Source organism: Coregonus lavaretus (assembly GCF_964263955.1).
Source record: "Coregonus lavaretus genome assembly, chromosome: 1".
NCBI lineage: Eukaryota > Metazoa > Chordata > Actinopteri > Salmoniformes > Salmonidae > Coregonus > Coregonus lavaretus.
In genome coordinates this window covers 30,097,311-30,123,362 of record NC_139988.1, presented here as the reverse complement: position 1 = coordinate 30,123,362, position 26,052 = coordinate 30,097,311, and the positions used below count along the sequence as shown (strand labels likewise).

At 43.9% G+C, this 26,052-nt stretch overlaps 1 protein-coding gene across 1 annotated transcript in view; it reads right to left on the bottom strand.

Moving 5' to 3' along the window:
* Nucleotides 1-22,882, bottom strand: part of LOC311134734 (disks large homolog 5-like) — a 76,257-nt gene extending 53,375 nt beyond the window's left edge. Inside the window, exon 1 of the mRNA XM_084168507.1 lies at nucleotides 22,165-22,882. Within this exon, the coding sequence (XP_084024633.1) occupies nucleotides 22,165-22,465 (301 nt within the window). The 5' untranslated portion in view covers nucleotides 22,466-22,882. The remainder of the gene's footprint in view (nucleotides 1-22,164) is intronic.
* Nucleotides 22,883-26,052: the final 3,170 nt, after the last annotated feature.

Below are 26,052 nucleotides of genomic sequence, written 5' to 3'. Positions count from 1 at the left end.
TCGATTCAGGCGCAGCTGGGAATTTTATTGATCGGAAATGTTGTATTAAGTTAGGGATTCCCCTCCTGCCCGTTGATGTACCCTTCCCTGTCCATGCCCTAGATAGCCGCCCGTTGGGATCTGGGTTGATTAGGGAGGTCACAGCGCCACTAAAGATGAAGACGCAGGGGGGTCATGAGGAGATCATTCAGTTGTACCTGATCGACTCTCCTGCGTATCCCGTGGTGCTGGGGCTTCCTTGGTTAATCACCCATGACCCCACCATTTCGTGGCAACAGAGGGCTCTCAAGGAGTGGTCTGACCAGTGTGTTGGGCGATGTTTAGGTGTTTCCGTTGGGGCGACCACGGTGGAGAGTCCGAACCAAGTGCCCGCAATGCACATTCCCCCTGAGTATGAGGATTTGGCACTCGTGTTCAGCAAGACTAGGGCGACGTGATTGCCACCTCATAGACAGGGAGATTGTGCGATAAACCTCCAGACAGGTGCGGCACTCCCGCGGAGCCATGTGTATCCTCTGTCTCAAGAGGAGACGGCGGCTATGGAGACATACATAGCCGAGTCCCTGAGACAAGGATACATACGGTCCTCCACTTCCCCTGCGTCCTCAAGTTTCTTTTTTGTGAAGAAGAAGGATGGAGGGTTGTGCCCGTGTATTGATTATCGTAGTCTCAATCAGATCACGGTTAAATACAGTTACCCTCTTCCTCTGATTGCGAGTATGACTGAATCATTACGCGGAGCGCGTTTCTTCACAAACCTGGATCTCAGGAGCGCCTATAACTTAGTGCGCATTAGGGAGGGAGATGAATGGAAGACGGCATTTAGTACCACCTCAGGTCATTATGAGTATCTCGTCATGCCATACGGGTTAATGAATGCTCCTTCAGTCTTCCAATCATTTGTGGACGAGATCTTCCGGGACCTGCATGGGCAGGGTGTGGTAGTGTACATTGACGACATCCTAGTGTACTCTTCTACACGAGCCGAGCATGTAGCCTTGGTGCGCCGAGTGTTGGGTAGGCTGTTGGAGCATGACTTGTATGTCAAGGCAGATAAATGTCTGTTTTTCCAGGAGTCCATCTCCTTCTTGGGTCATCGGTTGTCCGCGTCAGGGGTGAAGATGGAGATTGACCGTGTGTCAGCCGTGCGTAACTGGCAAACCCCAACCACTGTTAAAGAGGTGCAGCAGTTTTTGGGGTTTGCCAATTACTACCGGAGGTTTATCCGGGGTTTTGGACAGGTAGCAGCTCCCATTACTTCCCTGCTGAAGGGGGCCCCGGTCCGTTTGCAGTGGTCGGCTGAAGCGGACAGGGCGTTTGGTAAACTGAAGGACCTGTTCACTTCGGCTCCGGTGCTGGCGCACCCGGACCCCGCTTTAGCGTTCCAGGTAGAGGTGGACGCGTCAGAGGCCGGGATTGGGGCAGTACTGTCGCAACGCTCAGGCACGCCTCCTAAAAAGCGCAGCCCGGCGGAACGTAATTATGACGTAGGGGACAGGGAGCTGTTAGCCGTGGTTCAAGCTCTAAAGGTGTGGAGGCATTGGCTTGAGGGGGCTCAACACCCTTTTCGCATTCTGACTGATCACCGTAACCTGGAGTACATCCGGGCAGCTAGGAGATTGAACCCTCGTCAGGCTAGGTGGAACATGTTTCTGACCCGGTTCGTGTTTAAGATAACCTACATCCCAGGGTCCCAGAACGGTAAGGCAGACGCCCTGTCCAGGCGGTATGACACAGAGGAGAGGTCCATTGAGCCCACTCCCATACTGCCAGAGTCTTGTCTGGTGGCACCGGTGGTATGGGAGGTCGATACGGAAATTGAGCGGGCGTTACGCACCGACCCTACTCCCCCAGAGTGTCCAGTGGGTCGGGCGTACGTGCCGCTCGAGGTCCGTGATCGTCTCATTTATTGGGCTCATACGTCACCCTCTTCTGGACATCCAGGTATTGGCCGGACAGTGAACTGCCTTAGTGTTAAGTACTGGTGGCCAACATTGGCTAGGGACGTGAGGGTTTATGTCTCCTCCTGCTCGGTGTGCGCTCAGTGTAAGGCGCCTAGACACCTGCCCAGGGGGAAGTTACAACCCCTGCCCGTTCCACAACGGCCGTGGTCTCACCTCTCGGTGGACTTTGTTACGGACCTTCCCCCCTCTCAGGGGAATACCACTATTCTGGTCGTTGTAGATCGGTTCTCTAAGGCCTGTCGTCTCATCCCAATCCCAACGCACCTGGAGATCGAATCTGGCTCTCGACTCGAAACCTGCCACTTCGCCTGCCCTGCCGGAAGCTGGGTCGGCGGTTTGTGGGGCCATTTAAAGTCCTGAGGAGATTGAACGAGGTTTGCTACAAGTTACAACTGCCTAATGATTATCACATTAACCCCTCGTTCCATGTGTCTCTCCTCAGGCCGGTGGTAGCTGGTCCACTCCAGGACAATGAGATAAGAGAGATATTGTAGACTCCTCCACTGGACATCGAGGGGGCTCCGGCGTACTCGGTCCGGTCCATCGTGGATTCGAGACGTCGGATGGGGGGTCTACAATATCTCGTGGAGTGGGAGGGGTACGGCCCGGAGGAACGGTGCCTAGGAGGGACATTTTAGATCCATCCCTCCTGACTGAGTTCCACCGTAGTCATCCCACGCGCCCTGCTCCGCGTCCTCCTGGCCGTCCCCGGGGTCAGCGCACGGCTGGAGCCGCGCGTCAAGGGGGGGGGGGGTACATCGTGAGACTTTCGGGAACACTTGCGAAACAGACTAAACAGACCAGGCTGGGGTTTGAGAAGTCAATGACAGAAGTGAAAAATCCTTCCTTGGTTGTTAATTTTCTCGAAATCTAAAGGCACAACGTAGACTCAAGCGAATGTCTTAAGTAGTTGAAAATGTTATTACTCCAACCTTGTTAAAGTGACATACTGATACGTTAAAATTTTCTTCAAAAACAACTTTACCCTTTGATTTGATGGCCTGCACATGCGCAGTTCGGCGCGAGACAACCATTAGAACCGATGACGTGTTTCTGCGCATGGGCTTAGCTAGCCAAAGTCGCCATGACATAACCTACAAAGTGTGATCGGGAATTTCTATTGGATAAGCAGTTTCTGCCCATCTTCATACTGTATAGCCTTTGCTTGTGCCATGGGTTGAGGTCCACTATTAAATTTAAAAAACAACGGTGAAATATGATAGCAGCTCATGACTCTACACAGAGGTGAACAGCACTGGTCCTCTAGGGGATGTAGTCCTGTTGAATTTCTCCCTTGTCTTTTGACTAGTGACTCACTTCTCCAAGTGTGTGCATTCTCTAGCCAATCAGTAGCATCAAATGCCAGGGAGACGGGAAAACCAGCAGAACTGCAGCAGAATGCTGTGACCACTTGGCTATGTACTAAGCTTTTAGTCATCATTAGGCTATAGCTTTACATAGGAATGCAGTTGTAATCCGTAAATTCTGAATGTAATCTTGAATTCTCTCTAAAATCTTCTCTAAGACCAGAACCATGAGAGATACCGTAGCTCCTTTATGAACAATGTAGGTAAGCACACTACATGACCAAAAGTATGTGGAAACTTTCTCGTCGAACATCTCATTCCAAAATCATGGGCATTAATATGGAGTTGGTCCCCCCTTCGCTGCTATAACAGCCTCCACTCTTCTGGGAAGGCTTTCCACTAGATGTTGGAACATTGCTGCGGGGACTTGCTTCCGTTCAGCCACAAGAGCATTAGTGAGGTCGGGGCACTGATGTTGGCCGATTAGGCCTGGCTCGCAGTCGGCGTTCCAATTCATCCCAAAGGTGTTTGATGGGGCTGAGGTCAGGGATCTGTGCAGGCCAGTCAAGTTCTTCCACACCGATCTCGACAAACCATTTCTGTATGGACCTCGCTTTGTGCACGGGGGCATTGTCATGCTGAAACAGGAAAGGGCCTTCACCAAACTGTTGCCACAAAGTTGGAAGCACAGAATCATCTAGAAAGCCATTGTTTGCTGTAGCATTAAGATTTCCATTCACTGGAACTAAGGGACCTAGCCCGAACAATGAAAAACAGCCCCAGACCATTATTCCTCCTCCACCAAACTTCACAGTTGGCACTATGCATTCGGGCAGGCAGTGTTCTACTGGCATCTGCCAAACCCAGATTTGTCAATCGGACTGCCAGATGGTGAAGCGTGATTCATCGCTCCAGAGAACGCGTTTCCACTGCTCCAGAGTCCAATGGCAGCAAGCTTTACACCACTCCAGCCGACGCTTGGCATTGCTCATGGTGATCTTAGGCTTGTGTGCAGCTGCTCGGCCATGGAAACCCATTTCACAAAGCTCCCGACTAACAGTTCTTGTGCTGACGTTGCTTCCAGAGGTAGTTTGGAACTCGGTAGTGAGTGTTGCAACCGAGGACAAACAATTTTTACATGCTACGCGCTTCAGAGGTCCCGTTCTGTGAGCATGTGTGGCCTACCGCTTTGCGCCTGAGCCGTTGTTGCTCCTGGAGTTTCACTTCACAATAACAGCACTTACAGTTGCAGCTCTAGCAGGGCAGAAATTTTACAAACTGACTTGTTGGAAAGATGGCATCCTATGACGGTGCCACGATGAAAGTCACTGAGCTCTTCAGTAAGGCCATTCTACTGCCAATGTTTGTCTATGGAGATTGCATGGCGGCGTGCTCGATTTTATACACCTGTCAGCAAAGGGTGAGGCTGAAATAGCCGAATCCACTAATTTGAAGGGGTGTCCACATACTTATGTATATATAGTGTATGTTATTATCACACCGGATCTATACATTATCATGACATTACATACAGTGAAGGGAAACATGGGCCTTTTGTCATGCATCAGAGACTGGATGGGGGGAGAGAGAGATAGAAAGAGGTAGAGAAGAGAGCAAGAGAGGGGCAAAAGAGGAAATACAGAGGGGTAGAGTAGAAAGAGAAGGGTAGAGGAGAGAGACTGATCGGGGTAGACAGACAGAACTGGGGTAGAGGAGAGAGACTGAGCGGGGTAGACAGACAGAACCGGGGTAGAGGAGAGAGACTGAGCGGGGTAGACAGACAGAACCAGGGTAGAGGAGATAGACTGAGCGGGGTAGACAGACAGAACTGGGGTAGAGGAGAGAGACTGAGCGGGGTAGACAGACAGAACTGGGGTAGAGGAGAGAGACTGAGCGGGGTAGACAGACAGAACCGGGGTAGAGGAGAGAGACTGAGCGGGGTAGACAGACAGAACCGGGGTAGAGGAGAGAGACTGAGCGGGGTAGACAGACAGAATCAGGGTAGAGGAGATAGTGGCAGATGAGAAAGAACAAACAGTGGTGCAAAAGAGAGAGAAAGACAGAGGGGTCGATGATCAAGAGAGGGGTAGACGAGAGAGTGGTAGATGAAAGAGAGTCACAGAGTTGTAGAGGAGAGTACTTATGTCTGTTTATTTCCATGACCTCACCACACTGTGCGAGTTTAGACTGTGGCATTTCCTCTGCCTCGCGGGGTGATTAGGAAGCACAGCAACAACACGTGTAAATGGTAATGAAGCCCTGTTCTTACTGCTGCACTGCCTTCTGGCACAGTCAGAACACAAACCACACACACACAGAAATCAACCACACACACACAACAAGGAGAGGAGACGACCTCTCTCACCACTTCCAAATCAACATTTACATCAGCCCACTGCATTGAAAACAAAGGGTCAGGGTAATAGGCTATCAGAGATCAATAGAGTTAAAATTGGGATGATGGCACCACTGACCCAGAAAAAACACGTAAATCTCTTATTGGCTACATGTGGCTTTAATCAGATTGATTTATTGGTCAATATTAGTGAGTAGTCACAACACCTCCAGCAATGATCGTTTTACAGTTTATGTCTGACAAAATAGAGCAATCTTTACCCATTTTAGTTGTAACCTGTTATGCTGGAGTGGATACACCAGCACGGCAATGCGCAATAATAAAATGCCCTGTTACATGTAGTATAAAATAAGGGTTATAAAATGACATCATATCCAGCAGCCAAGCTGGGTGTACAATGGATGGATTGATGGCCTAATCTAGACACACACATGCATGGAGAGAAAGGGGGGAGGGAAAGAGAGAGAGAAAGAGAGGGGGGAGGGAAAGAGAGAGAGAAAGAGAGGGGGGAGGGAAAGAGAGAGAGAAAGAGAGGGGGGAGGGAAAGAGAGAGAAAGAGAGGGGGGAGGGAAAGAGAGAGAAAGAGAGGGGGGAGGGAAAGAGAGAGAAAGAGAGGGGGGAGGGAAAGAGAGAGAGAGGGTAGGGTGGCAGAGAGAGGGGGTAGAGAGAACGAGATAGAATGTAGCTAGAAGCTACAGTAGTCAGATACCAGGAGATATAAAAGCATTAGTTGGTAGTGACAGTGTCAGGACATAACTCACTGTGTCCCCATGGTTTATGTGCTGCCAGGAGTGGGACACTGGTTGACAGGCAGGCGGACAGCCCCACTGGTCCTGTCCTAGTCCGCACAAACACACACACAACAGCAAACTCCTGACTGAGCACTTTGGGCCTGTTACACTTCAAAACAAAAGGCCCGTTGTCTGTGTGTATCCCTCTCTCTCTCTCATCTAGAAACCTCTCGCCAGTCCCTCTAACACCACAGAGGAGTAACCACCACTCTGCCAAGTTTGAAGAAAAACTAAAAAAAAGAGAAATTGTGGCGCATAGAAAGAGAGAAACTGGGAAGGTGGGTGAGATAGCTAGAGGATTTGGTGAGAGAAGAATACAGAAAGAGATGCCTGCTGTTAACAACTGCCTCTCACTTCACCACAGATCAGTGGTGATGTAGAAAAACAGAGGTGTTTTCTGAGTACACTGCACACTAGGGCTGTGACGGTCACAGAATTTCAGATGATGGCAATTGGCCAGCTAAATGACCGCGGTCACCATAATAACTGCTAGAATAGCTAAACAAATTAAGCTGCAATATGTAACTTTTTGGGCGACATTACCAAATTCACATAGAATGTGAGTTATAGATCTGTCATTCTAATTGAAGGCAAGTCTAAGAAGCAGTAGATCTGTTCTATGAACGTCATTTCTATGCATCCCGCTCTTAAGTTTTGTGTTTGCGCCTCCTTCGGTTTTGTACACCAGCTTCAAACAGCTGAAAATACAATATTTTTGGTTATTGACTATATATATTTCACAGCGATTTAGATGGTTCAATAATTCTCTACACTATGTGATGCAAAAATTCTAGCAAAATGTATAGCGCATAAAATTAAAAATACGATACATTGGAGATAATATAAGGCAAGTACTGGAAACAATAGAACACTATGAAAAATCTGGTAAACCAGGCCTGCTATTCATAGCAGACTTTGAAAAGGCATTTGATAAAGTACGACTTGAGTTGATATATAAATGCCTGGAGCATTTCAATTTTGGAGAATCTCTTATAAAATGTGTTAAAATCATGTATAGTAACCCTAGGTGTAAAATAGTCAATAATGGCTATTTCTCAGAAAGTTTTAAACTGTCAAGGACAGTAAAACAAGGTTGTCCACTATCGGCATATCTATTTATTATGGCTGTCGAAATGTTAGCTATTAAAATCAGATCCAACAATAATATCAAGGGATTAGAAATTCAGGGCTTAAAAACAAAGGTGTCATTGTACGCTGATGATTCATGTTTTCTTTTAAATCCACAACTTGAATCCCTCCACAGCCTCATAGAGGATCTAGATAAATGTTCTAACCTCTCTGGATTACAACCAAATTATGATAAAAATGTACTATATTATGTATTGGATCACTAGAAAATAAAAATTTTACATTACCATGTAGTTTACTAATAAATGGTCTGATGGTGATGTGGATATACTCGGAATACATATCCCAAATGAAATAAATGATCTCACTCCAATAAATGTTAATAGAAAGTTGACAAAAATAGATAAGATCTTGCTACCATGGAAAGGTAAATAATACTTGTCTATTTGTGGAAAAATCACCCTGATTAACTCTTTAGTATTATCCCAGTTTACCTATTTGCTTATGGTCTTGCCTACGCCAAGCTAACAGTTATTTAAATTACATGAGAAAAAAAGATTCCATTTTATTTGGAATGGCAAGCCAGACAATATTAAACGGGCCTATTTATATAATGAATATGAATTCGGAGGACAGAAATGATTAAATATTAAAGCATTAGACCTATCACTAAAAGCTTCAGTCCTACAAAAGTTATACTTAAATCCGAACTGGTTCTCTTGCAAATTAGTAAGATTGTCTCACCCCATGTTCAAGAATGGCCTTTTCCCCTTTATTCAGATTACAACCTCTCACTTTCAGTTATTTGAAAAGGAAAGAATCTCCCAAATATCACTATTTCTAAAACAAGCCATAGAAAGTTGGTTGCAATTTCAATTTAATCCTCCAGAAACTACAGAACAAATAATGCAACAAATATTGTGGTTAAACTAAAATATACTAATTAATAAAAAAAACATTATCTTTTGAAGAATTTTTTTTTTTTTAAGGTATAATCTTCGTAAATGATATCATAGGTAGGACTGGTGGAGTTGTCGCACATGCCGCTAACAAAAACATATGGAAATGTCTGCTCTACCCAAAATTACAACCAAATAATTGCAGCATTACCGCAAAAATGGAAGTGGAAAGTGGAAAAGGTAAGGATCTTGTCAGTCAGCCCTGCATTAAAGAAAATAATTGGTTAAAGAAAATTGTGATAAATGAAACTGGTATACTTTGTTAATTTAAGGACCAAAGGATTGACAGCCGTCCCATATCGATTGCAACATAGTTGCAAAGAGATTTTTTACGTACCGATTCCATGGCATAGTGTTTATGAACTGATACGCAAAACGACGCTGAATTCAAAACTTAGAATTTGTCAATTTAAATTACACAAAATTCTTGCTACCAATAGAATGTTATTCATATTGGGGATACAATCTTCCCAGCTCTGCAGATTTTGCTGCGAAGAGACAGAATCATTAGATCATTTGTTTTGGTACTGTCCAATTGTAGCTTGTTTTTGGTCACAGGTCCAGGAATGGCTGAAGGATTGCAATATTTTCCTGGAGCTAACCCTGTGGATCGATCAATAATATAATAATACTTTTGTAGAAACAATGAGAATAGAAAGGTTCAGAACTTTTGTGAAACATCACAGTACAGTTGAAAAATCTATGGCAAATGGAAATCCAATATGGATGGTGTTAAGCGATAGATGGGAGGTGTTGAATGGAGCTGAAAGATGGGACTAATAACAACTAATAATAACAAGATAACTAATGTAAAGCATACTGTGTCCATAATAAGTATATAGGTTATAGGTTGAGAGCTTTTGTGAAAGAACACAGTTAGAAAGATATGGCATATAGAAGAAAACCGGATGGAGATCATGAAAATGATCGGAGAGGTTGAGGAAGTTCAGGAGTAAAAACAAACAAAATATAATTATTGTAAAATTGACTGTGTCCATAAAATGTATATTACATTTACATTTGAGTCATTTAGCAGACGCTCTTATCCAGAGCGACTTACAGTTAGTGAGTGCATACGTTTTTCATACTGGCCCCCCCGTGGGAATCGAAACCACAACCCTGGCGTTGCAAACGCCATGCTCTACCAACTGAGCTACACGGGACCAACTATAGTATAAGCTGGAAGCAGAGGCCTAAGCGTTGTTGTTCACTAGTTTACTCCAATTACGGAAGGGGTGGTGGGGTTGGAAAGTAATAAAGGGGAATATATATATTTAAATGTGTATGTATAGTGCCTTGGAAAAGTATTCATCTCCCTTGGCGTTTGTTCTATTTTGTTGCATGTAATTTAAATGAATTTTTATTTGGATTTCATGTAATGGACAAACACAAAATAGTCCATATTGGTGAAGTGAAATAAAAAAAATAACTTATTTAAAACAAGTTTTATTTTTATTTTTATATATAACGGAGAACTGTATTCCAAGATGGCGAAGTAGTGCAGTCCTGTTTCTGTCGTGTGTCTGTAAATAGCCTGTAAATACCTTGTTTTTTTGTATTTTTCGTACCTATTTCCCTATCAGACTTTTCATCCTTCTACAAAATATACTTTCCTGCAACCCGCCTCACTCAATGTGGAACGGATTCTATTATTGACTTACCTTTTATCTAGAATCTCCAGTGAAACTAGCTAGCCAGCTAGCCAGCTAACTAGCTACTTGCTATTAGCCATAGCTAGCGGTGTTTCACCCAGAACATTGGATTTTTTTTCTGCGGGATTAATTTTAATCACTGGACATTGATCACCGGATATTCGGCCAGTCTGCACAGCGCGTTATCGACCCAGAACATATCAGTTTTTCCGCCGGAATCATTGAATCACTGGACCTTTAACTCCGGATTCGTCGCTACCAGCTAGCTACAACAAAACGGACGCTGTGGTCTGGCTAATTATCCTGAGCTAGGCCCATCTCCCGGCTATCTACCTCTCTGTCAACCGGACGGGACCACCTAGTGTTGACACGGAGCCCCGCCGATCCTACACGACTGGTCTGCCGACGAAATCGTCTGATGTGGTTACGACGTTAACCACGAAGATTCCATCCATCTGCTAGCCCTGGCCCGCTAGCCGTGGCCTCTTACTCACTAGTACTTCACCACCGGACCTTATGATAACTCAGCTATACAGCTGATATCTGCTGGACTGTTCCTTTTTACGGTACTACATCCTGTTTATGTTTAGCCTCAGCCCAAACATGGTTAGTTTATTGTTGTTTCGGTTATTTCTAATTGTACTATATCACTGTAGACCCCCCAGCCTAGCTAAACCTGCCTTAGATAGCTCCTTTGCACCTCCCCCAATACACGCGGAGACCGACTCAATTGATGCCTCCAGCGATGCTATCTCTTTCATCGTTACCCAACGCTTAGGTTTACCTCCACTTTACTCATATCCTTCCATATCCTTGTCTGTACATAATGCCCTGAATCTTTTCTATAACACCCGGAAATCTGCCCCCTTTATTCTATGTACCCAACGCACTAGAAGACCAGTTCTTAAAGCCTTTAGCCGTATCCTTATTCTAGTCCTCCTCTGTTCCTCTGGTGATGTAGAGGCTAACCCAGGCCCTGTAGCCCTCAGTATCACTCCTACTCCCTAGGCGCTATCATTTGATGACTTCTGTAATCGCAAAAGTCTTGGTTTCTTGCACATAAATATCAGAAGTCTACTTCCTAAGTTTGAGTTATTCACTGCGTTAGCACACTCTGCCAACCCTGATGTTCTAGCAGTGTCTGAATCCTGGCTCAGGAAGGCCACCAAAAATTCTGAAATTTCCATCCCCAACTATAACATTTTCCGTCTAGATAGAACTGCCAAAGGGGGTGGAGTTGCAATCTACTGTAGATAGCCTGCAGAGCTCTATCATACTATCCAGGTCTGTGCCCAAACAGTTTGAGCTTCTACTTCTAAAAATCCACCTTTCCAGAAATAAGTCTCTCACTGTTGCCGCTTGCTACAGACCCCCCTCAGCCCCCAGCTGTGCCCTGGACACCATATGTGAATTGATTGCCCCCCATTTATCCTCAGAGTTTGTACTGCTTGGTGACCTAAATTGGGATATGCTTAATACCCCAGCCATCCTACAATCCAAGCTAGATGCCCTCAACCTCACGCAAATTATCAACGAACCTACCAGGTACAACCCTAAATCCGTAAACATGGGTACCCTCATAGATATCATCCTGACTAACATACCCTCTAAATACACCTCAGCTGTCTTCAACCAGGATCTCAGCGATCACTGCCTTATTGCCTGCGTCCGTAACGGGTCCGCGGTCAAACGACCACCCCTCATCACTGTCAAACGCTCCCTAAAACACTTTAGCGAGGAGGCCTTCCTAATTGACCTGGCCCAGGTATCCTGGATGGATATAGATCTCATTCCGTCAGTAGAGGATGCCTGGTTGTTCCTTAAAAGTAATTTCCTCTCAATCTTAAATAAACATGCCCCATTCAAAAAATACAGAACTAAGAACCGATATAGCCCCTGGTTCTCCTCAGACTTGACTGCCCTTGACCAGCACAAAAACATCCTGTGGCGTACAGCATTAGCATCAAATAGCCCCCGCGATATGCAACTTTTCAGGGAAGTTAGGAACCAATATACACAAGCAGTCAGGAAAGCAAAGGCTAACTTTTTCAAACAGAAATTTGCATCCTGTAGCACTAACTCCAAAAAGTTCTGGGACACTGTAAAGTCCATGGAGAATAAGAGCACTTCCTCCCAGCTGCCCACTGCACTGAGGCTAGGAAACACTATCACCACCGATAAATCTACAATAATCGAGAATTTCAACAAGCATTTTGCTACAGCTGGCCATGCTTTCCATCTGGCTACCACTAACCCGGCCACCAACTCTTCACCCTCTGCTGCAACTTGCCCATGCCCCCCCCGCTTCTCCTTCACACAAATTCAGACAGCTGATGTTTTGAAAGCGCTGCAAAATCTGGACCCCTACAAATCAGCTGGGCTAGACAATCTGGACCCTTTCTTTCTAAAACTAGCCGCTGAAATTGTCGCTACCCCTATTACTAGTCTGTTCAACCTCTCTTTCATAACGTCTGAGATCCCCAGAGATTGGAAAGCTGCCGCGGTCATCCCCCTCTTCAAAGGGGGTGACACTCTAGATCCAAACTGCTACAGACCTATATCCATCCTGCCCTGCCTTTCGAAAGTATTCGAAAGCCAAGTTAACAAACAGATCATCGACCATTTCGAATACCACCGTACCTTCTCCGCTATGCAATCCGGTTTCCGAGCTGATCACGGGTGCACCTCAGCCACGCTCAAGGTCCTAAACGATATTATAACCGCGATTGATAATAGACAGTACTGTGCAGCCGTCTTCATCGACCTGGCCAAGGCTTTCGACTCTGTCAACCACCGCATTCTTATTGGCAGACTAAATAGCCTTGGTTTCTCAAATGACTGCCTCGCCTGGTTCACCAACTACTTCTCAGATAGAGTTCAGTGTGTCAAATCGGAGGGCCTGTTGTCTGGACCTATGGCAGTCTCTATGGGGGTGCCACAGGGTTCAATTCTTGGGCCGACACTTTTCTCCGTGTATATCAATGATGTCGCTCTTGCTGCTGGTGACTCTCAGATCCACCTCTACGCAGACGACACCATTTTGTATACATCTGGCCCTTCATTGGACACTGTGTTAACAAACCTCCAAACGAGCTTCAATGCCATACAACAATCCTTCAGTAGCCTCCAACTGCTCTTAAACACTAGTAAAACTAAATGCATGCTTTTCAATCGAACGCTGCTGGCACCCGCCCACCCGACTAGAATCACCACTCTCGACGGGTCTGACCTAGAGTATGTGGACAACTACAAATACCTAGGTGTCTGGTTAGACTGTAAACTCAACTTCCAGACTCACATAAAGAATCTCCAATCCAAAGTTAAATCTAGAATCGGCTTCCTATTTCGCAATAAAGCCTCCTTCACTCATGCTGCCAAACATGCCCTCGTAAAACTGACTATCCTACCGATCCTTGACTTCGGCGATGTAATTTACAAAATAGCCTCCAACACTCTACTCAGCAAATTGGATGTAGTCTATCACAGTGCCATCCGTTTTGTCTCCAAAGCCCCATACACTACCCACCACTGTGACCTGTACGCTCTTGTTGGCTGGTCCTCACTACATGTTCGTCGTCAAACCCACTGGCTCCAGGCCATCTATAAATCACTGCTAGGCAAATCCCCGCCTTATCTTAGCTCATTGGTCACCATAGCAGCACCCACCCGTAGTCTGCGCTCCAGCAGGTATATCTCACTGGTCATTCCCAAAGCCAACACCTCCTTTGGCCGCCATTCCTTCCAGTTCTCTGCTGCCAATGACTGGAACGAATTGCAAAAATCTCTGAAGCTGGAGACTCTTATCTCCCTCAATAACTTTAAGCATCAGTTGTCAGAGCACCTTACCGATCACTGCACCTGTACACAGCCCATCCGAAATTAGCCCACCCAACTACCTCATCCCTATATTGTTATTTATTTTGCTCTTTTGCACCCCAGTATCTCTATTTGCACATAATCTCTTGCACATCTAGCATTCCAGTGTTAATACTATTGTAATTATTCTGCACTATAGCCTATTTATTGCCTTACCTCCATAACTTGCTACATTTGCACACACTGTATATATATTTTCTGTTGTATTTCTGACTTTGTTTTTTTTTTTACCCCATATGTAACTCTGTGTTGTTTTTATTGCACTACTTTGCTTTATCTTGGCCAGGTCGCAGTTGTAAATGAGAACCTGTTCTCAACTGGCTTACCTGGTTAAATAAAGGTGAAATAAAATAAAAAAAATAAAAAATAAAAAGAAGTGGTGCGTGCATATGTATTCACCCCCTTTGCTATGAAGCCCCTAAATAAGATCTGGTGCAACCAATTACCTTCAGAAGTCACATAATTAGTTAAATAAAGTCCACCTGTGTGCAATCTAAGTGTCACATGATCTCATATATATATATATATATATATATATATATATATATATATATATATATATATATATATATATATATATATATATATATATATATACACACATATACACACACACACCTGTTCTGAAAGGTCCCAGAGTCTGCAACACCACTAAGCAAGGGGCACCACCAAGCAAGCGGCACCATGAAGACCAAGGAGTTCTCCAAACAGGTCAGGGACAAAGTTGTGGAGAAGTACAGATCAGGGTTGGGTTATAAAAACATATCCCAAACTTTGAACATCACCACAACAAACCTGCCAAGAGAGGGCCGCCCACCAAAACTCACGGAACAGGCAAGGAGGGCATTAATCAGAGAGGCAACAAAGAGACCAAAGATAACCCTGAAGGAGCTGCAAAGCTCCACAGCGGAGATTGGAGTATCTGTCCATAGGACCAATTTAAGCCGTACACTCCACAGAGCTGGGCTTCACGGAAGAGTGGCCAGAAAAAAGCCATTGCAAAAATAAAAAAATAAGCAAACACGTTTGGTGTTCGCCAAAAGGCATGTGGGAGACTCCCCAAACATATGGAAGAAGGTACTCTGGTCAGATGAGACTAAAATTGAGCTTATTGGCCATCAAGGAAAACGCTATGTCTGGTGCAAACCCAGCACCTCTCATCACCCCAAGAACACCATCCCCACAGTGAAGCATGTTGTTGGCAGCATCATGCTGTGGGGATGTTTTTCCATCGGCAGGGACTGGGAAACTGGTCAGAATTAAAGGAATGATGGATGGCGCTAAATACAGGGAAATTCTTGAGGGAAACCTGTTTCAGTCTTCCAGAGATTTGAGACTGGGACGGAGGTTCACCTTCCAGCAGGACAATGACCCTAAGCATACTGCTAAAGCAACACTCGAGTGGTTTAAGGGGAAACATTTAAATGGCTTAGAATGGCCTAGTCAAAGCCTAGACCTCAATCCAATTGAGAATATGTGGTATGACTTAAAGATTGCTGTACACCAGCGGAACCCATCCAACTTGAAGGAGCTGGAGCAGTTTTGCCTTGAAGAATGGGCAAAGATCCCAGTGGCTAGACGTGCCAAGCTTATAGAGACATACCCCAAGAGACTTGCAGCTGTAATTGCTGCAAAGGGTGGCTCTACAAAGTACTGACTTTGGGGGGGTGAATAGTTATGCAAGCTCAAGTTCTGTTTTTTTGTCTTATTTCTTGTTTGTTTCACAATAAAAAATATTTTGCATCTTCAAAGTGGTAGGCATGTTGTGTTAATCAAATGATACAAAACACCAAAAAATCAATTTTAATTCCAGGTTGTAAGGCAACAAAATAGGAAAAATGCCAAGGGGGGTCAATACTTGCGCACGCCACTGTATGTACGTATGTATAGAATTACAGACCTCTACATGCTTTGTAAGTAGGAAAACCTGCAAAATCGGCAGTGTATCAAATACTTGTTCTCCCCACTGTGTGTGTGTATATATATATATATATATATATATATACAGTGAGGGAAGAAAGTATTTGATCCCCTGCTGATTTTGTACGTTTGCCCACTAACAAAGACATGATCAGTCTATAATCTTAATGGTAGGTTTATTTGAACAGTGAGAGACAGAATAACAACAAAAAAATCCAGAAAAACGCATGTCAAAATTTTTATAAATCGATTTGCATTTTAATGAGGGAAATAAGTATTTGACCCCCTCTCAATCAGAAAGATTTCTGGCTCCCAGGTGTCTTTTATACAGGTAATGAGCTGAGATTAGGAGCACACTCTTAAAGAGAGTGCTCCTAATCTCAGTTTGTTACCTGTATAAAAGAAGCAATCAATCAATCAGATTCCCAACTCTCCACCATGGCCAAGACCAAAGAGCTCTCCAAGGATGTCAGGGACACGATTGTAGACCTACACAAGGCTGGAATGGGCTACAAGACCATCGTCAAGCAGCTTGGTGAGAAGATGACAACAGTTGGTGCGATTATTTGCAAATGGAAGAAACACAAAAGAACTGTCAATCTCCCTCGGCCTGGGGCTCCATGCAAGATCTCACCTTGTGGAGTTGCAATGATCATGAGAACGGTGAGGAATCAGCCCAGAACTACACGGGAGGATCTTGTCAATGATCTCAAGGCAGCTGGGACCATAGTCACCAAGAAAACAATTGGTAACACACTACGCCGTGAAGGACTGAAATCCTGCAGCGCCCGGAAGGTCCCCCTGCTCAAGAAAGCACATATACAGGGCCGTCTGAAGTTTGCCAATGAACATCTGAATGATTCAGAGGAGAACTGGGTGAAAGTGTTGTGGTCAGATGAGACCAAAATCGAGCTCTTTGGCATCAACTCAACTCGCCGTGTTTGGAGGAGGAGGAATGCTGCCTATGACCCCAAGAACACCATCCCCACCGTCAAACATGGAGGTGGAAACAATATGCTTTGGGGGGGTTTTCTACTAAGGGGACAGGACAACTTCACCGCATCAAAGGGACAATGGATGGGGCCATGTACCGTCAAATCTTGGGTGAGAACCTCCTTCCCTCAGCCAGGGCATTGAAAATGGGTCGTGGATGGGTATTCCAGCATGACAATGACCCAAAACACACGGCCAAGGCAACAAAGGAGTGGCTCAAGAAGAAGCACATTAAGGTCCTGGAGTGGCCTAGCCAGTCTCCAGACCTTAATCCCATAGAACATCTGTGGAGGGAGCTGAAGGTTCGAGTTGCCAAATGTCAGCCTCGAAACCTTAATGACTTGGAGAAGATCTGCAAAGAGGAGTGGAACAAAATCCCTCCTGAGATGTGTGCAAACCTGGTGGCCAACTACAAGAAACGTCTGACCTCTGTGATTGCCAACAAGGGTTTTGCCACCAAATACTAAATCATGTTTTGCAGAGGGGTCAAATACTTATTTCCCTCATTAAAATGCAAATCAATTCATAACATTTTTGACATGCATTTTTCTGGATTTTTTTGTTGTTATTCTGTCTCTCACTGTTCAAATAAACCTACCATTAAAATTATAGACTGATCATGTCTTTGTCAGTGGGCAAACGTACAAAATCAGCAGGGGATCAAATACTTTTTTCCCTCACTGTATATATATATATATATATATATATATATATATATATATATATATATGCAAGAAAAAAAAAACATATGGGGGATTGGTAGTGATGCAGACAATTACATGGATGGAAGTTACAATCTATCTGCAATATTAAAGCTGATCTACCCCAAAAAAATTAAATTAAATTAAAAAACATACAAATTCTCTACACTATGCACTGCTTGTATTGTCACAAACTGAAATTAGGCGAACTATTATAATTTTTGCAACCAGGAAATTGTGGAGTGATTTCTGTATATTGCACGTTTAAAATATTTTGTTTTTTGTTTTTTTTATGCACATTTTCTCCTCTCCTCCACTCCTGACTGCATGTGCTGCCATAGAAATAGAATGAATAGAACAGACATTTCCTCCCCATTCAAGCCAATGATGCCATAATGGGTGGACTGGCGGTCAATGCAAGTGTAACCATAGGAGCAAAGCAGGAAGTAAAATATGTGCAAAAATGTGCTGTGATTGGTTGAACTCAACTGACATTACAAAAAATACATTCCACTGCATGAGCCACATCAGTTAATATCATTTGAATTAACATTCTACATTGCCATGGAAATTATTGCATTACAAGACTAGGCAGCCATTGCGAGTGTACCAATGAGTTTACCAGTGAAATTGCTAGGGTTAGAGGTTCAAAGCCTATTGTATTCGTTCTATTCAATGGTTATTTTATTTTCATAACGGTCTTCAACCATAACCGTCGGTTACACAGTTGTATGTTAATTGTGCCAGCACTAGCGCACACACCTCTGAGCTGAGTTGCGGTATAGCACAGTCACCCAGAGGCAATGGCCCATCTTCTACACACACGAAGCGAGGGAGCAGGAGATGGAGTGGACGCAGACACAGCATCCTGTCAGGGAGCATTGCGTCACACCTTGTGTGTGTTTGAATCAATGTCACACACAGTAAGTAGAGGTATAGGTATAACTACACTATAGGTGAAACAACAACAAAGCACTGCAGAGGACGAAGTCAAGGAATGAAATTGGTTTTGATTATTGCAATGTGTATGAATGAAATCAGCTTGAAATGCTCTAGCATGGTTTCTTATTGGCAAAGCAATGATACTGGTGTAGTCTACTTAGGCGATATATTCTCATTTTGACTAAATATAAAACAATTCTCATATTGGCAGTTTGACGGATTGATAGGATTAATTAATTTAAATATTCCATTAAAATAATTAACATGATAAACAAACGTGGAATTAGGGCCCTGTTTTTTGTGCAATGATGTGACATGCCTGGATTTTGAGATTCAATTAATGATTCATAAAATAAAGGGACAAAATGTATCTCAGTTTCCTACAGCAGCCATATTGGGAGGGTTGGAGGAGGAGAACTCTGCTTTGAACCATCCCTGCTCCTCCTTCACTGCTGTCACTGTCTACGTGCATGCAAGTGTGTGTGAGTGCGGCTTTAAGTTAGAGGGGTGTGTCTCGGTGTGTGTGTGAGAGTGTCTCAGTGAAGGCCAGAGGGAGCCTGCCAGTGAGGAACAGCAAAGGCAGCCAGTATGAGAGAATGGCTTGAGAGCAGGTTGCTATCAGCGCAGATCACACACACACACACTGGAGCTCAGTCTCATCTCCACGCTCCCTCACGCTCTCTGCCTGAAGCAACTAGGAGGCTCGTCTCCACTCTCTCACCAGCCAGGCAGCCTGGTTAAATGCAGTAATCGCGTCAGCCTGAATCGCTGCACTAAAGATAATGAAAAGTGTTCAAAAATACCTCTCGACTACAGCCGCCTGCCTTGCTCTCTCTCTGTGCCAAGGCAGCAGCAGCCGGGAGGGAGCAGGAGCTAATACAGAGGAGAGGGCTGTGGAGGCATGATAATACAGGTCTCACAGAGAGAGCTTACAACAGGCAGGCAGAGTAGAGCTAATCCTCTGGTGAATAACCACCATGAACCCACTAGGTTTGCGCCCTAAATGGCACCATATCCTCTATGTAGTGCTCTACTTTTGACTAGGGCCCATAAGGTGCCTTCTGGGATGCAGCCGAGGTTACATACATACAGCCCTGCTGCTGCTCCTCTCATCTACAGAATTAAACACCAAGGTTGCAATGTGCAAATAGCAAATGTTGCAAGTGTACCAGAGGTGGTTCAGTGAGTGAACCATGCCTGTGTGATAAGTGACCTTGCGTGAGACCTGAAGACTTGTGTTAACTCTCTTCATAATTAACGTTTTCATATAGGTCTCTCAGATGACCAGTAGGATTCATCATGGGAGAGTAATAGGCCTATAAAGTAAACTCCTGATAAATGCAATGACTTGAGACTGTCTTGATTTAGCCTCTCCTGTCTCCCCACACAGCCACTGTCTAACAGACATTTTAATGGTCTAGTAGGACAATAACTGGGGGTATAGTATACTACTGGCTTATAGGCCCATTCCTGTACATGGAAAATAGAGAATATGACTGGTGCCATATTATGGATTTATAAGCATGGTTTTACGCACGCATGCCACGCTAGGGTCGATATGAAACGGCACGTCAGCCGCAAGAGCGTTTCCATGGAAACAAGTCAGGCTATCTAATCTGTGAGCATATAATATAGGAGGAAGCACTTGTCTTTGGATGGAAATGCAAATTACATGATATTAGTATTGAAAACCATTGATGGCAACTTGGGAGATTGCTGTGCACATCTAACCCTACCTAGAATAAACTACTGGGCAATTCCACGGTAACGGAATTACAGTGAGACTGATTTTTTACTTTAAAATGTATGCCAAACAAAAACCATTGATTTCAAAGTTTAAAGACCCATTGCAGACAAAAACAGGATTTTCCTGTGTTTTATATACATTTCCACACTGTGCGGTTGGAATATCCCTTTTAGGGTAAGAGCTGTTTGAAAAGACAGCCTGAATTTCAGCCTGTTTTGGTGGGATGGAGTTTTGGCCTGCCTGATGTGGTCCTCTGTAGCTCAGCTGGTAGAGCACGGCGCTTGTAACGCCAAGGTAGTGGGTTCGATCCCCGGGACCACCCATACACAAAAAAAAAAATGTATGCACGCATGACTGTAAGTCGCTTTGGATAAAAGCGTCTGCTAAATGGCATATAAAAATATATATATATATATATATAATAACCAGATTAGTTAATAGACCAATAAGAAAGAGAGTTCCAAACCTCTTTGCCAATAATAGCTAGTTTTCAGTTTTCCCCTCCCCACTCCCAGACAGTCCTAGCGAAAATCTTCCTTGCTTCATTTGACCATTTTAATTGAAAAAAATCACAGTAAGGTATTTAAATGGTTACCCGGAAATGTTTTGATATGGAGATAAAAACGGCTGCATTGACCTTTAAAAAACCATACAACTCTATGAATAATAACTACTTTAAACAATTTACACAGTAAAGAACAAATATTTTACTAGAAAAACTGTGCAGATGCATAGTTTGGTAACAGAATTACGGTAAAATCTTCCTCAGTTTTATTCTGTTACCAAACATTGTATCTGCACAGTTCTTCCTGTAAATGTGTTTTTGTAAAATTGTCAGTGGAAATTGTTAAAAGTAGTCCTTGTGCATAGAGTTCTATGGGTTGATCAAACTTTGAAATCAATGGTTTTTGTTTGGTATACATTATAAAGTAAAAAAGTCAGCGTAATTCCGTAACCATGGAATTACCCTACTGCATTTCAGTTCCCCTAATAATCTAAATTAAAAAGGACACAAATTAGTTTGATGGAAAAAATGAAACCTAAATACAGTGAAATAGCCCCATCTGTATCCTATACACTGTAGAATAGGTCCACTTTGTAGGCCACTCCATGATTTTACTACAGGCTATGTAGCCTACATTGCAACTGTGCCGAATATGTTGTGGCCTGGATACATAAGGTCTCTGAAGTGTGTCTGGAAGAAATAAAATAAGAGGTTAAGAGCGTTGGGCCAGTAACCGAAAGGTCGCTGATTGGAATCCCAGAGCAGACTAGGTTAAAAATCTGTCACTGTGCCCTTGAGCAAAGCACTTAACCCTAATTGCTCCTGTAAGTCGCTCTGGATAAGAGCATCTGCTAAATGACTAAACTGTTCTCATTCAAATGGAGGGACTGCAAGTATGTTAATTTAGCATCTACTGCCTAGCCACAGAGTAGCAGAGTCCACTCACTCCCATGTAGAAAAGTGATGATGTGATGAGTTTGGTTTTAGAGCCTGTGGCCTCTATGCCTCTGCTGGTGATTACTAGCTTTTTGAAGGTGAAATATTGCTGTGGAATGAACAATGTGATGCTGAAAACGGAATGGAAATTTTGTAACATTTTAGGTTGTTACCAAAGTTATCAAGTTATGGCTTCGAATGCAGCATATCAACACCCCTAATGTCAACATGCTCTGCTAATAAACATAATGAGAATGACCTAGTCAATTATCCATAGAAGTATTGCACGGGGGACCACCCTGTAAGTGCATTATGAGACTTGGGGTAGCCGTAACACTTGTTCAATATCTCACATGCTGTGTAGAGGAATGTAGCAAGCATGCATCCTACTGTGCAAAAGTGTTGCATGCGTGCATGGTGCCTTACCGGACGAATGGTCCACGGGTCCACCGCCGTTAGTAAAGAGTGCAGAATACAGGTCAGGGTACGCCTTTTCCAAGGCCACACACAGCTCGAGGAAATGGTCGCTTTCCTTGTTCACAAGCATCTTCAAAAGCTGGTCCACTTTCTCCGCGCTGGAAGAGCAGTTTTGGTCCAGTTCGAAGCGGTCGAGCTGGCTCAGAGTACCGGATAGTATCAGCAACTCTATCAGTCGGTCTGCGTCTGTTATGGAGTCCAGCAAGTTTTGGTGGCATTGGTCTAACAACTCTTTGTGCTTTGGCTCCATTGCCGTTCGCTTTAGTTCCGTAGCTAGCTAACTAGCTAGCAGACTGGTTAGCTAACGTATCCTCGGCTTTATTTCTCCAAAATGACCCCCTGCCCGGTAAGCGAACAAGGAACGAACTTCCTAATTGTCACTTGTATGAATTTTGCAGAACAGCCATGATATGTAATGGCATGGGAGAGCAGTTGTTTATAACAAATAGGAAAAGGCACAAGAAGCCATATTTGTTGCCTACAGCCGTAGACTGCACTAAACAGAGATACATTTTCCCAGCTTACTTACGTCTGGCAACTTCTTCCATTTTTGCGTTATTCCGACGAAAACCTGCCCTAACACATTTGCTTTTTCCATAATGCACTATACCGACTCAACTGCTAGGAAAACTATCGTAACTCTCTCGCCGTTCCCCACTTACACTGTATCCTCCGCCATGTCTGGGCTGTTCAGCAGCTGCTGCCTGCTGTCAATCAAATTCCCATACAATGCCATGTAAGGTAAAATGGGGCGGGCCTTACCCCAAGACACACCTGAATTTTCAATGGTTGTGCTTGGTAGTACGTTCTGAAATCCCAGGCAGAAAAGATGAGAATGGATAAAAAAAATTAGCATGAAAACGTTTCTGTGATACATTGTAGCAGTGATACAGTACATTGAAGCAGAGGCAGTAGTGACAACCAACTCAGCAAACATTGTTGTAGCCAATTAAACATTTTCTTTGGTATCCAACATACAGTGGGGAGAACAAGTATTTGATACACTGCCGATTTTGCAGGTTTTCCTACTTACAAAGCATGTAGAGGTCTGTAATTTTTATCATAGGTACACTTCAACTGTGAGAGACGGAATCTAAAACAAAAATCCAGAAAATAACAATGTATGATTTTTAAGTAAATAATTTGCATTTTATTGCATGACATAAGTATTTGATACATCAGAAAAGCAGAACTTAATATTTGGTACAGAAACCTTTGTTTGCAATTACAGAGATCATACGTTTCCTGTAGGTCTTGACCAGGTTTGCACACACTGCAGCAGGGATTTTGGCCCACTCCTCCATACAGTCCTTCTCCAGATCCTTCAGGTTTCGGGGCTGTCGCTGGGCAATACGGACTTTCAGCTCCCTCCAAAGATTTTCTATTGGGTTCAGATCTGGAGACTGGCTAGGCCACTCCAGGACCTTGAGATGCTTCTTACGGAGCCACTCCTTAGTTGCCCTGGCTGTGTGTTTCGGGTCGTTGTCATGCTGGAAGACCCAGCCACGACCCATCTTCTTACTGAGGGAAGTAGGTTGTTGGCCAAGATCTCGCGATACATGGCCCCATCCATCCTCCCCTCAATACGGTGCAATCGTCCTGTCCCCTTTGCAGAAAAGCATCCCCAAAGAATGATGTTTCCACCTCCCATGCTTCACGGTTGGGATGGTGTTCTTGGGGTTGTACTCATCCTTCTTCTTCCTCCAAACACGGCGAGTGGAGTTTAGACCAAAAAGCTAAATTTTTGTCTCATCAGACCACATGACCTTCTCCCATTCCTCCTCTGGATCATCCAGGCCTGGACATGCGCTGGCTTGAGCAGGGGGACCTTGCGTGCGCTGCAGGATTTTAATCCATGACGGCGTAGTGTGTTACTAATGGTTTTCTTTGAGACTGTGGTCCCAGCTCTCTTCAGGTCATTGACCAGGTCCTGCCATGTAGTTCTGGGCTGATCCCTCACCTTCCTCATGATCATTGATGCCCCACGAGGTGAGATCTTGCATGGAGCCCCAGACTGAGGGTGATTGACCGTCATCTTGAACTTCTTCCATTTTCTAATAATTGCGCCAACAGTTGTTGCCTTCTCACCAAGCTGCTTGCCTATTGTCCTGTAGCCCATCACAACCTTGTGCAGGTTTACAATTTTATCCCTGATGTCCTTACACAGCTCTCTGGTCTTGGCCATTGTGGAGAGGTTGGAGTCTGTTTGATTGAGTGTGTGGGCAGGTGTCTTTTATACAGGTAACGAGTTCAAACAGGTGCAGTTAATACAGGTAATGAGTGGAGAACAGGAGGGCTTCTTAAAGAAAAACTAACAGGTCTGTGAGAGCCCGGAATTCTTCCTGGTTGGTAGGTGATCAAATACTTATGTCATGCAATAAAATGCAAATTAATTATTAAAAAATCATACAATGTGATTTTCTGGATTTTTGTTTTAGATTCCATCTCTCACAGTTGAAGTGTACCTATGATAACATTTACAGACCTCTACATGCTTTGTAAGTAGGAAAACCTGCAAAATCGGCAGTGTATCAAATACTTGTTCTCCCCACTGTATATCAATTTTGGTGAGATGAAGAGGAGATTTTTGATGACATTGATATAGATATAAATTAATGTTTAGATATAAATGAACATTTTTGATTATATTAATTCATATTGTTTTAATGTAAAATGTTTTCTGTTTTATTACATTGCAAAATATAAATATGATAGGAACCATTCTTAACAGTGTGCCAACTGTACCAACAAGATGTATACATTCTTCAGGGTAGGGGAGGGAATGGCCGGCAGGGATGTAGCTCAGTTGGTAGAGCATGGTGTTTGCAACGCCAGGGTTGTGGGTTCGATTCCCACGGGGGGTATGAAAAATAAAAAATAATGTATGCACTCACTCTGGATAAGAGCGTCTGCTAAATGACGTAAATGTAAATGTAAATGTAATTTCTGCCACATTGCTGTGCAGCCAAAATGAATTGAAGGGAGGCAGCAACCAAGAAGAAGAATACCATGTTGTTTGTGAATCGGACATGGGCGGTGTGTTCAATAGGGCGATATGGGCGACGCACTGCCAAACGGGAAAAGGAAGGGAATTTTTTTCTAATCAATTATATCACGGCAACAGTAGTTATCAGTGTTCACGTCTGATCTGCCAGCCACTAAATATCAAATCAGGCTAAAGTCGTGCTTCAAATGGCCCCGCCCGTTTTTGGGGCGATTTCAGTCAAGTTGAAAATCGCCCAGAAGTCTCTCATAGCCTGTCATGTAAAATCTATTTTTTTCAAATTTCAAAGCTTTCAATACATTCTCTATGGGTGTCTGTGGGCATGCACTTACGCGCTTTCGTCATACGTGACGTAACCATGAACGTAACTAAGACAATGGCGGCTAGCAGCGTCTCTGTTGTGACCTGCAGTGTGGCGTTATTTTATGTTTTTAATTTGTAGACTTAGTTTACAAACATTCTGCAAACATTCTGCTTTGAACTGATCTTTCGGTTTTGGACTGATCTTGTTGATCGTGTACATACCCGCTACGAACGGACTAAATAATGAAAACGCTGCAGGCAGCTGTAATCCCAATACAGCTGGGAGACTTGGCTGGATGACAGAGTCCCGGACAGAGAAGTGGAGCCGGCCACCTTCACCCTGGTCAGAGCGGACCGCGATCCTGGTAAGAGAGCGACTCTGTACCCCGACATTGAACTGCTTTCTGTGTCATTGCGACCTTACTATCAATTCAATTCAATTTAAGGGCTTTATTGGCATGGGAAACGTGTGTTAACATTGCCAAAGCAAGGGAAGTAGATAGTAAACAAAAGTGAAATAAACAATAAAT